This window comes from Balaenoptera acutorostrata, chromosome 8 (genome assembly GCF_949987535.1).
Source record: "Balaenoptera acutorostrata chromosome 8, mBalAcu1.1, whole genome shotgun sequence".
Taxonomy (NCBI): domain Eukaryota; kingdom Metazoa; phylum Chordata; class Mammalia; order Artiodactyla; family Balaenopteridae; genus Balaenoptera; species Balaenoptera acutorostrata.
The window spans coordinates 102,489,187-102,502,278 of record NC_080071.1 but is presented as its reverse complement, the minus strand read 5'-3'; the positions used below and the strand labels follow the sequence as shown (position 1 = coordinate 102,502,278).

Genomic DNA, 13,092 nt, shown 5'->3' with positions numbered 1-13,092 from the left:
CACCTGAAAACATTAGAAAATCATGACAACTGTTTAAACAAGTGCTCGTATTTATGGACTACCTGTAAATAAAAACTTGTACTACTGTAAAAAACTAATGACAATGGCTGAAAAATATTTAAATGAGAAAAGTAGAATACACTTCTGAAATAACCATTTTAATCCTTAAATAGGCAGAGACAGGGAAACAGGCTCTGAAATTAGCTTTAGAAATGACATAATAGCTGGCATCCACTGAACACTCTTTTTTATAGCACTAGTTAAGTGCTTCTTATGAATTAACCCATTTATTTCTTGCAACTTAGTAGGTTGGTACTATTATTAATCCCCACTATACACATGAGGACACAACCACAGTAATGTGACTTACATAGCTGCTAACAGCTAAAACTGTGAATCACATTCAGATTGTGATTGTAGTAATACACAATACTATCTCTTTATACACTAACTTCTGTTATGTAGCAGGAAACTAGTAAAAGAAGCTAATCAGAAAAAATAGTAAAACATTATTTTCAAAAAGAGTACAGAGGCAAATCAAGGAAAGGAAATTAAGAAAGCTCCACACAAGGGAAAGTGAGATGATAGAAACCACAAAATGACAAAATAAAGAACAGTAGAAAAAAAGGAAAAATAATTTAATGAAAATATCTCTGGAAGTCTAAACTACCTAATAGAAGGCTTAGGTGGAAAAGAGGCAGGAAGGAACCTTTAGAGTGCTGAAAACACTCTGTATCTTGATCTAAGAGGTGGTTAGATGAGTGTGTAAATATGTAAAAATACATCATACCATACACTTAGGATCTGTGTACTTTACTGTATATGTATATGTATAATATGATCTAAAAGTATAAATATTTTAAAATATTTTTTATAAGATGAGGTGGCTTTGAGGCTCCATTTATTACTTCAAGCAATAGGATTAATTAAATTATCTAATGTCTCACCAAAAATATTTTTAGAACAGAAGGTGGCAGTATCTCCTCATGGGATAATAATATCCCATCCACTTAACCCTTTGTAATGAATGTATCCACATGCTTGACTTTCAGGCTTTTGGGTCTGCCTTAAAACATGAAACTACAGTTAACAGACAACCTAATCCAGGTTAATTATTATCAAATAGAACCATCCTTCTGAAAAAGGAGTGCATTCTATAATCTCCGTAACAGTTGGCAAAGCTAAACATGGCACAACTTGAGCAAAGGAAAGCCTAACAGCTCACAGAATAGCCCATTCTCTTTTCAACAAAAAAATTCCATAATTAGGGCTTCCCTGGTGGCGCAGTGGTTGAGAATCTGCCTGCTAATGCAGGAGACACGGGTTCGAGCCCTGGTCTGGGAGGATCCCTACATGCCGCGGAGCGGCTGGGCCCGTGAGCCACAGATACTGAGCCTGCGCTTCTGGAGCCTGTGCCCCGCGACGGGAGGGGCCGCGATAGTGAAAGGCCCGCGCACCGCGATGAAGAGCGGTCCCCGCACCGCGATGAAGAGTGGCCCCCACTTGCCGCAACTGGAGAAAGCCCTCGCACGAACCAAAGACCCAGCACAGCCAAAAATAAATAAATAAATAAATAAATAAATAAATAAATAAATAAATAAATAAATAAAAATTTAAAAAAAATTAATGCATTAAAAAAAAAATTCCATAATTAAATCCAAATATGATGTCCCCTTTATTCTAGACATATGTACAATAAATCCAATCCTACTTCCATACAAAAGCCTTTAAATATTTGAAAATGACAAAACTTTTCTTCAATCTCTCTTATCGAAGTTGAATCCTGAACTTCCCTTTACTCTTCCTCATGATTTCCAGATCCTTCTCCATTCTAATCATCTCCCGTCAATAATTAAGCCCCATCATTTTGAACATCACTTTTACAAATAGGGGAAGGCATGACACCTCAAGAATTCACACTTATCATCTAAAACCCATGATCGTTTTTATATGAACTCTCATAAACCAGTCTAATAAACTCCAGAATTGAGGTTGAAAACCTAAATACAGAACTTTACATTCATCTCTATTTAAAATTTAACATTCTTTTCTATTAAGTTTAACATCACACTATCTTCTTGAAACCTGATGAGATTCAAGAAGTTCTCTCTAGATGAGAATTTCTGCTTGTAATTTTGAATTACCTGTAAATTTGCAAAGCAAGCCATCTTTAATAAAAAATGTTAAAACAGGACAGAGGCCAAGTAAAGGATCTTGCAGCACTCTCTGCATAATTGCCTCACAGATAACAAACACCTAATGAAACTTTTTTGGAAATGACCAATCATGTAGCTATAAAGCCATGATCCTCTACCATGACTCACAGATGAATTCAAAAGACTGACTACGGTTTGACTACAATTTCCTTGACCCCCTCCGGTAATTCTAGAAAAATAGGGTTGTATTAGCATGACCTCTTCCAAACCACCAGTTTTCAATGGAAGCAGTAATGTCCCTTAATGAGCATCTTGTAAACTTTTCTTCTCAGAGCCTGTATGCGTGTGCACTGGTGCCTTTTTAAAAAAGTTTTATGTGTAGCAGTTATTATCAATGAAGTTCATTTCAGAAGAGTAAGAGTTAAAACTATTTATTAGAAAAAGCAATTAATAGGCTTTACAGGACCACAACCAGCTACTCTAACCTTTGATGACTCCTGGTATCAAAAATTACTTTTGTTTAATAATACATAAAAAGTTTCCGCCGCAGATAAAATACTGAGCTCCCAGGTATGAAGTTTCTTGGACTCACCTTTGTACTTTGGTTCTGCACTCATGTTGATTTCCCTCAGTATTTCCTAATTGTTTTACTGTGGTAGAATACTTATGGTTTCCACCTTTGACAAAACAAACCTGGAAACTGAGTGGGGATTCCCACAAGCTGTCAAAGGGAGATGCCAGGTGCAGAAAATGCTCAAGGTTTAACTCTTGAACAGATAATTTTAAAAGGAGAAAAAAATACATACACAGCCTGAAAACAGCAACAACTTGGCCACTTTTAAAGCCACATACCCTAAACTGGATCTCTACATGACGTCCGCACTTTTGCCCACTCAGAACTACAGACAAAGGGGCATGCAAGTGCCAGGGGAGGGCTCTAATACAGCAGCACACTGGGCTATGGAGAAGCTCTACCTACCCCTGCTCAAAGGCACCTTGTGGTGGCTGGGCCTTCCTTGGGGTTCCCTAGAACCAGTGCACTAGTTAAAAACATCAAGTTAAAGCAGATACAGTTCACTGGGCTAACGCAAGTAACATGGTATTCTAAAATCATGCTAAGAAGGTAAACTTCTCTCAAAGAGAACTATATTAAATTATATTCAGCAGAAAAAAACATAAAGAGGCCTCAGCAGATTGATTTTGAGACATAATAGTGTGTTCTGGACAAATTAAGACTATTTTATGACACAATCTGTAAAAAAGGATAAATGACCAAGAAACTACCATTTCTTCCTTTAAATAGAAATTCTTCTTCTAGTCTCTTTATAACTAAAGAGATCACAGCATGGTAGGTGTTTCTTAGAAATTCCTGAGATATGATTTAAATCAAATTTTAAGATGGTTTTCAGATATATAATAAAAAAGTGAGTAAAGGGAAAAAAATGACTATGAAAAAAAACAGTATTTGTTTTGGTACTTAATGCCCCTCACTGGCAAATAACTTGTTTGTGGTGATACCATATTTTAATCATATACTTTTATTAAAGGATCTACCCACTGAAAATGAAGAAGCCAAAAGGGTATTATATATTTATCTACTTTTATCAGTTCTTTCCAAAGCTCTGAATTTTAACTTTAAAAAGTATCAAAAACTTGATTAGCTGAGCAGCTCTATAAGAGGGTAACTAATTCCTCAGCAAACAAATTTAAGCCTCACTCAAAATAAACTGAAGCAGACAATTACAGAATATTTACTAAATGCAAAGATGAAAACTGACTGCCTAGATTACGAGTCATAGTGATTTGTTGCTGTCAAAATACTAGAATCTTTATACACAGAAGAATGTCTGGAAATTACTCGACTCTTAATAATAACAGTGAATAAGACAGTAACAGTGTGTAGCACTGGCATCCCAAGAAAGCTAAGATCTATTTTCAACAAGTTTTTGCCACATTTGTGCAATATCTTAAGTGTAGAGTTAGAAAGGACAAAGCCCAGCATAAAAGTCTAAAACAATTCCTGTAAAACTGTGAATGGACTATATAAAATGAATATTTCAGGACACTACTAATTTCTTCAAATAATTTGCTTTAGAAGTAAATATTAAGTCTTCTTCCCTCTCATGATATACCCAGAGAGTTATTTATCAATACATAGGAGAACCTACCATGATCCAGTCTGTTCAGGAGAGCAGAGGGAAAAGAGCCTTAAATAAACGCTTCCTCAAAATAAGGAATCACAGATAAACCAGGTGTCAATCAATATATATACGGGCCCACATGATTGTATGGATGATTATATAAGATGTGCCTGAAGTACTTTTAATATTAAAACATGCTATGTTAGTGGAAGGAGTTATTCTGCTATAGGCTATTTATTTTAAAGGAAGCTGGGTGTTTTGTTTTTTGTCTTGCAGAGAACAGAAAAGATTTTGTGGAATGTTCTGTACAAATACATTAGGTCCATTAATCATAAACTTCATGGTTTGCCAATTTTACTTTAAATAAGTAAAATTATTTCCAATGAAAAGCATCAGAGGGGACTTCCCTGGTGGTCCAGTGGCCCGCAGTTCCACTGCAGGGGGCATGGATTCGATCCTGGTAGGGGAACTAAGATCCCACAGGCCACACAGCACGGCCAAAAAAAGACAAAAAAAAAAAAAAAAATCAGAGATTTTTTTGAACACTCAGACTTTGTAAACATGTCTTTACACAGTTCAAAAACACACTTTTTGAACCAAAAGATCTTTGCAGAGGAGTTTCTCTCATTAAGAACCACAGCCAAATACAATCAGGCATGGATACACAGAGACTTAGTAAAAATACTAATAATATTCTTTTTCATAAGCTGTGTGTACTCAGGGGTTCATTTCCTCTCCATGAGTGCTATATTTTAAAACTGAAAACAGATCTTACCTCCTGAGTAAGTCTCAGTACAGCTCCTTATGTCCATGTTCTATTTATATAACCTAGCTTATAACTCATTTGCAGTTTGAACTATTCATTGAGGTTTAATTTTTGTTGTTGTTAAATATACATTGAAAACCTACAGCCTATATGGACAGCTTTAAAGAAGAATGGTAAAATAAACTTGAGTACCTTAATTCTCTCTACCCACACTTCTCTCCTTTCCCCCCAAAAAACTCCACAATTCTGTCATCACAGCTCAGGAAGACATTATTACATCCATGCTGATGATATTTTTAAAACATAAAAGAGGCAGTTTAACATAATAAGAGCATGAACTCTGGAGTGAAATAACATGGGTTCAAATCTGAGCCTCACCTCTTACAAGTTATATTACCTTGGGGAGGTTTACTTAACTTTCCTGTACCTTGGTTACTGATTTGTAAACTGTGGAATAAACAGTATTTATCTCATAGGGTTACTGGTAAGATTAAATGAAGTACCGGTTACTGGTAAGATTAAACGAAGTACTTAAAATATGCCTGATACATAGTAAGTGTAATGTGTCAGCTATTGTTAAAATCAAGAAGGTAAAACAAAATTAAAGCATGCTAAAGCTGATAAACTGGATTCTTTTTAAGTTATACATAATATACATGTTATATATCATATAATATATAATTATGCTTCTCATTAAAATTTACTCCGTATTCTTACTGATTCTACATTTTCAATGTTTCACATTTTCATTTTAGTCACAAGTGATCTGCTTCTAACTTTACACTGATAAAACTACACATTTTTTTTTTTTAACCTACACTTCTAATACTCTCATGACTCTTCTCCCCTAATATCCAATAACATTGTTTGTGACAATATCTTACCTTTCCTACTAAACTTTAAGAAGCAGGAGGGGGGGCTTCCCTGGTGGCGCAGTGGTTGAGAATCTGCCTGCCAATGCAGGGGACACGGGTTCGAGCCCTGGTCTGGGAAGATCCCACATGCCACGGAGCAACTAGGCCCGTGAGCCACAATTACTGAGCCTGCGCATCTGGAGCCTGTGCTCCGCAACAAGGGAGGCCGCGACAGTGAGAGGCCCGTGCACCGCGATGAAGAGTGGCCCCCGCTTGCCACAACTAGAGAAAGCCCTCGCACAGAAACAAAGACCCAACACAGCCAAAAATAAATAAATAAAAATAAGTAAATTAAAAAAAAAAAAAAGAAGCAGGAGGGTAGGAGGTCATCATACTTTATTTTCTTTTAAATTTCTTCTACCTATGATAGCATGCATATAATATATGCTAATTAAATAAATGGATTTTAATGCCTCTATTTCTCTTGGAGTCAAGTGCATAAACACCTAGAGGCTCATTTAGACTCATGCATTCCTGGTGCTTAAATGTTATTTTAATCCCAGTCCATAATTTGAGTGCTGCAATTCATACTAGAAAAGGATAAATGTGTATAAATTATGCTGATTTGCATATGCTTTGGAAATGGGTGGACATATACATGGTGCTTCTCAATGTTGCAGTATATTCAATTTCACAAGTGTTTCCTTTTCCCATCTATGGACCAAACATTACAACTTTAAAGTAGCAAATCTGGCAATAGATCGATGCTCATTTTTTGTTAAAAATACTGATTATTTTCTCTTGTGTAACTTCTTCTTTTTCCAAGAAGCATAAGAACAATCTCAGTAAGGACACTAAAAAGCAACTGTAAATTCTGCACTCACAGGGAACCTGTAAGCTTATAGCTGAAAGACTGCATTAAGAAGACATGAGAGCTGTCTTCAAATACTTAAAGGGCTGCTTGCTATGTAGAAGAGTACAGACTTGATTTTTTGTGTTCCAGAAGGCAGGACAAATTATAAGAAAGTGGGTTTCTGATATAAAGAAAGAACTTTCTGAAAATTAGAGCTACCTAAAATTGAAAAAGAGATTCATGTGCGGTAGTGAATACTGTATCACTAAAAATGTTTTGTGAGTAGAAAACTGGTTTTGGGGAATGATGTAGAAAAGTATCAGATAAAGAGTTGGACTACGTGATCACAAACATTCCCTTCAATCAACATGTTCTTGGATTTGCTTAACTTAATCCCAAGTGATGGTCTGATGCACAGCACTAACATGCCTCAGGAATATGCCTACCCGCCTGGCGTCACACAGCCTATGGAGGCTACGTGAACATCACCCCCTTTCTATAGGGCAACTGACATTTTAGAGGCCGCCCTATTTGCTTAACTACGTGATCCACCTTTCTCTCTACGAACAGAACTAAATTAAGTTCACTTCAAATTTTATTTGAGGAATTTCACATCAACCCTTGAGACAAGTGGAGTTCCATCATCCCCTGATCCCCAAGCCACCAAGTGAAGAATAGGAAAATTATAACAACATTGGTTTCATTATTTTATAATCATCTCTAAAGTTCAGAAAATTTAGAAAAATGAGGAATGACAGAAAATGGATAATTGGAAAAACCCGTCTACTATACCAGATCCACTATCAGAACTACTACTTGGGTGGTATAATTAACTTGGCTTACTATATTTATACTTCTCATATACTCATTGAGGTACAAAGAATAAAATCATGACCATAAAGCAAGCAGAATACTGTTTAAAGGAAGTAAAAAACATGAATAAGCTAGACTACAAATCCTAAAAGTACATGCAAGTTCATTATACTCTTGTGCATGTTCGAAATTTTCAGAGTGAAAACTTAAAAAGAACACCCACATAAAAAATAAAATTCAACTCTCAGTATACACATGATATTGGTGTATTTTTTAAGCTATAAGAAGAACAGGTAATGATTCAGCATCCACATTATCCAAATCCACCTGGACTCAAATCTGAAAATATTTAACTGCTAACTAATAACTTCATGTACACTAAATTTCAGAAGAAAAGTTCTTAAGCACTATTTAGAAACTGAATATAACACTTCATTGGAGCTTGGGATTGAAAATGCTATTTTAGAGCAGCTTTTCTTCTTCTTCTTTATTTAATGCAAGATGCAGAGTGGTTTTGTATCAGACTTCACAGTTATTATAGCCCTAGGTCACTGTAAAATTAATGGTTTTGATCCTTTAGAATTACTTTCAATAAATAAAATTATTTGGTTTCCTCTATATTTCTTAGGATTTTCAAAGCCTAGAAAAAGTTGTTTCCCTTATCACTGTTTAGTAGCTAAGACTTCCACTAATAGTGAGGAAAGATGCAACATTAGTGTAGCATTAGGCTCGTTGTCAAGTGACAGGATGCTAGTCCTGGCTCTGAACTTCTTTTACCTTGAACACGTCACTTAAGCCTTCTGGGTCATGGTGCTCATCCATATAGTAACTCAGATTAGATGATTTCAAAGGCTCCATCTAGTTCTGAAGCTGTACAATATTATGACCTCATTGTGAGGACACCCCTTCACTATGACAGGTGAAGGTACTATAACCTTACGCTAGCTATCACAATACATTGCTGTGGATAAAACCCACACAAAATGTGCAAAGCCAGGAATGTTTAAAAATTGTGATTAAAAAAAAAATACTGGCTTGAAATATGGGTTAAATATCAAGAATACTTAGCTTCTTGTCTAGAAAGCATCGACACTATATGCTGTAAATAAAGCTCTGAAAAAGGTGTAAAAAACTTATCAGTCAACCAAGATAACTAACTCCGCCGACTCTTGAACAAAAACGGCAATCTCTGAATAGTAACTGCTTGACACCCAATGTCTGTAGCACCCGTTCTCCCACCCTGCATTTATGTGTCAGTATGTGTTACGTTTATGGCATATTGGAATCAAGAGTATGCAACAGAATGTACGTCTTGTTAAATCAGTATAGGTTCAAATTAAGCACTTGAGAAAACTACCTTCCCAATTAATAATAATGAGATTTAGTTAAAAGTGTAAATGTTTTTTGTTTCAATGTTTGTACTGAATATATAAAACACACAGTTAATTTCCTTAACTTACTTTAACAGCACTGAATTCACATAAATGGTGTTGATGTACTGTGAGTATTTCAACAGCCCCACCTTAGGAAGTCTAAAACTAAGTTAATCCAAGTGAAAATACGGATTTCTTTTCTAGAATAGAGTAATTCATAGATGTTAGTTTATAATTATGAAATCAATAAAAGTAAATAAAAATCCCTCCAAAGCTTAGTAACAAGTGGGCCATGTAGTACAAATGTGGTATACTGAAAAACCACCTCCTTTCAGAAATACCAATACTGAGAAGTGTAGCTAGTGAGACCTTGGTTAATGCATATTGTAAAAGGCCTGCCAGGACAATGTGAGCTATATAAATAAAATTATCATGTCAGTATGTTGGTGAAAGCTATCCTGGGTACAAGGCAGGAAAAGGAATATAGCCCTAACGGATGCATACAGATAAGTAAGTAATTGGGAGGAGAGGGGAGAAGAAGGGGAACATGTGTATTTAATTTATAGTTCAAAGAATTCAAAGGTAATATTAGTAGTAAAAATCTACAAAAATGATTGTGAACCAGAGTTCAGTTTTCTTTAAAAAGCCTGACTGAGAGGGTGTGTATGTAAAACAGTTGAATGAAGATGTAAGCTGGTATTGTGGTATTGTGATGATTTAAACCACAAATGCCTTCCCTATTTAAATATTCCAATCAGTACTGTTAGTACACGTACCTCGGAGAATTCTTTCCTCATGGCAACGAAGAAAGTCCCAGATTCTAACAGTGCCGTCATCAGAGCATGTAGCAAATTTATTATCCGTGGGTGAGAAACTGTTACATGAAGACACACAGCAGGGGAAAGAAGTCAGCATTTAACAGATTATCTGTGCTTCTCAGACAGGGAAAAATAAAAACACTGTGCTGCGTTATAAACAGGAGAGGGAAGTATCCACAGTGAAGAAGCCCTTAAAGAGAATGTTGTCAGCTAACAAATGTATCTCATCAAAAGAAGAATTCAACAGAGTAGCTGCTTCTTAGTTTTCAATCATCAATATTCAGAGAACTTTATGAGTGTATTATTAGTACTACTGTTACCCACATTCCCCAGTATAGTATTTCCTATGGTACCAACAGAAAACATGGAGCTGATTTAAGTGTAGACACTAAACAAATTCTATCTTTGCAATATTCCTGTAAAGTCTTTTAAATCACATAGGAATACTGCTCAAAAAATTAGCATCAGCTTCTGCTTCAAACTTCATAGAAGTTTCAGACAGGCTGTTTAAAGACTGGTTGCTACACACCCCTACATATGATGTTTCTGATTTATGTAAAGGGTCTGTGGAAAACGTTCACACCTTCTTCCAGGCAAGCTATCCCATGAATGTTGCACTTTTTGAAGAAAACTAACATGGGGACCTTCTGACTATTTAAAGCCAAAGAATATGCTTGCAAAAGAGAAATCCATTTTTTCCTCCCTGTAAAAGACCATCAAGTTTCTCATCTAAGAACTCCCCTGAACTTCTGAACCCTTTGCCTAAGAAAGGACCAACTGCGAAAACTCAACGTATGGTCAGGACAATAAGGCAAAGTCTTTGCAGAAGCGTGTTTATCCAATAACTTTTGTTAAGATTCTGAAAGTAGAAACAAGTGACTGCAGTGGATGATGTTTCTATAAAGATGTCAACCTCCTCCCACACGTGGGTGGCACAACCGTAAAGAATGCTGCTTAGCTTTATTCTGAGGCTGCAGCAATTCTTCAGGCTTGTTTTTGAAACTTTTTTTTTCCATTTCTACTATACATATCTCACTGATATGTAAAAATATACAACTCACTGAAAATATTTTAAACTCCCACTTATGATACATTTGCATTACTGATGTTATCAACAGTGAATCAGAAGGAAAGTCTTCTTGACATTGGTCTGCTTACAGTTTCAAAGCTTGAAAGAACCCACTCATTAATCCATTAATGTTTGCCACATCCAGAGTTACTTGTGAGAGTTTTTAGTCCTACTATACTTTCCTTTTGAAGTCGTGGCATAACCAAGCCAACCAGGTCTTCACTTAAGCCTTTTTTATCTTGCATTTTGTGTGAACTCTGAAGGTGTTTTCTGTAGGCTTTAGATTTTATTCAGTTGTATAATTAAAGACTGAATTCTTTATTTGGAATGAAATATTCTTGTCTTACATAGTAGGTAATAAAAATGAATAACGTATACACATTATTAACCATAAACGAAAAGAGAAAACCAGTGCAAAATGCGGCAGACAATACATCTCTAACATATTGCAAAGGCTGATACTGGGACAACACTACTTCAGAAAAGTGCCAGCAAAATGGTGAATGTGTGAAAACAAAGAAAAATATTGTGTTTATAGGGTGCAGAAAGTTTCCCAGAATCTGACAGAGCCCATGCATCTCTGCACCCAAAATACACTTAGAGAATAATTTAACCATGACAATAGGGACTACAGAAAATGGTATATTGTGTATAAACCTGGCCTCTCTAATCGCCTCCTTATGTGCCTGGAACATCTTGACGTTGTTCATGTTCGACTGCCAATATTTCACATATCCTCCGTGGTCCGCTGTCAACATCCACATGTCATTATGTGACCAAGTCATGGCTCTCACTGGGCTATCGTGAGCCTGTGAAAACATAAAACATTTGTAAACATTATACAAAAGAATATATGACGGAAGCCTTTACAGGAGCATATATTAACTCATAACAATAATCTGTCCAATTTTAAGTTTAAAATGCCAAGACAGTAACTCTATATCAAGTTCTTTACAGTAACACAGGATGATGCTACCATCTGATGATTACTGTTACCTGTAATATTGTTTCAAAATTGAAAGTGAGTCCATTCCACAAGGTGAACTCTCCACTAGAGGCTCCAGTGACTAACCGTCTTCCTTCTGGAGTCCACTGGTGGGGGGGAAAAAAGACATTATACAAGGTCACGAATCCTCAACCTTAATTTTTAAAACACTTAGAAAGTCTTTATTTATAAAATATCCAATAATTGACATTAAGTGGACAATACTGACTTTCACTTAAGACTATAGCTCAGATTTATAAGCAAGTACTTTGTCAGAAAAGAACTTGTATTAACACAGTGCAAGGAAAGCTCTAGCACTTTAGCTCATGAAGTAAAAATAATAAGTGCATTTTAAATACCTGTTAAGTTACACACACCTAGGCACTCTAAACAGCATTTCAAAACAAAATATGCAAAGACCTAATTTTTCTAGAATACATGGCAGACCAACATAAATAAGATGGTCAGTCACCAGAAAAACTCAAAGACTAAATGTGTAAGGGATTTGGTTTATTACAGCTGCTAGTGAACCAATTCAGGCAAAAAAGTTACCAGTGTCTTATGAAAAAACAGTATTACATTTAAGGACATCAAGGCTATCAAACTTTTCCTGGAAACTAAACGTACAATATATACATGTATATATATTTTTTTAAGTTCTTCGTTCACAGTATCAGGCAGTGACAGGTCTTATGCTCATCTAGTCTCCAAGAAAATGTAATACAACAGAGGCATGACAAACAGTACCCCAATATTTCAATGTCACAATTTGCACACTGAAGGGAATCTGTGATATATGCTTATCAACTCAAAATGCAACATATTTTTTCTTACTTTTATTTTCAAGTTTCTATGATAGATTACACGTTCATTTTCCTTAGATGTAAATACATGAAATATCAATACAACAATCCTATTAGTAAAAAGTGTGACACAGAGTTGAAAAATACAAGTGTGTTTATAGGATGAGATACATGAAATGAAGTCTGGTAAATTCCACAGATATATATGACAAGCCAGCCTTTTACTGTTTACCTGCAGATCATGATTTTGATTATTATTAATAAAATCCTCCTACTTTCCTAGTTTCTGTTATCTGCTATGGATCCCAACCCAGTAAATACTACAAGCAATCAAACTGTAGACACAGGACCCACAGTCTTTATGTCTTTAATACCTTGTAATTTGGACTTGCCTCTACTATGTGCAAATTTCTTAAGACCTTATAGCTTGATTCCCAAATGAGAAATTTACCCATCTAACA

General features: G+C 35.6%; 1 protein-coding gene across 3 annotated transcripts in view; it reads right to left on the bottom strand.

The window, feature by feature from the left end:
• Positions 1 to 13,092, bottom strand: part of WDR33 (WD repeat domain 33) — a 100,738-nt gene that overhangs the window by 43,821 nt on the left and 43,825 nt on the right. For 2 of the 3 annotated variants that reach the window (XM_007182858.2, XM_007182857.2), the window contains 3 exons: positions 11,840 to 11,935; positions 11,501 to 11,652; positions 9,733 to 9,830 (listed from right to left, as the gene is read on the bottom strand). In XM_007182858.2, coding sequence (XP_007182920.1) covers positions 9,733 to 9,830; positions 11,501 to 11,652; positions 11,840 to 11,935 — 346 coding nt within the window. Of the gene's footprint in view, positions 1 to 1,653; positions 4,767 to 9,732; positions 9,831 to 11,500; positions 11,653 to 11,839; positions 11,936 to 13,092 lie in introns of those variants that run through there. The other variant, XM_057551899.1, reaches the window with a different exon arrangement.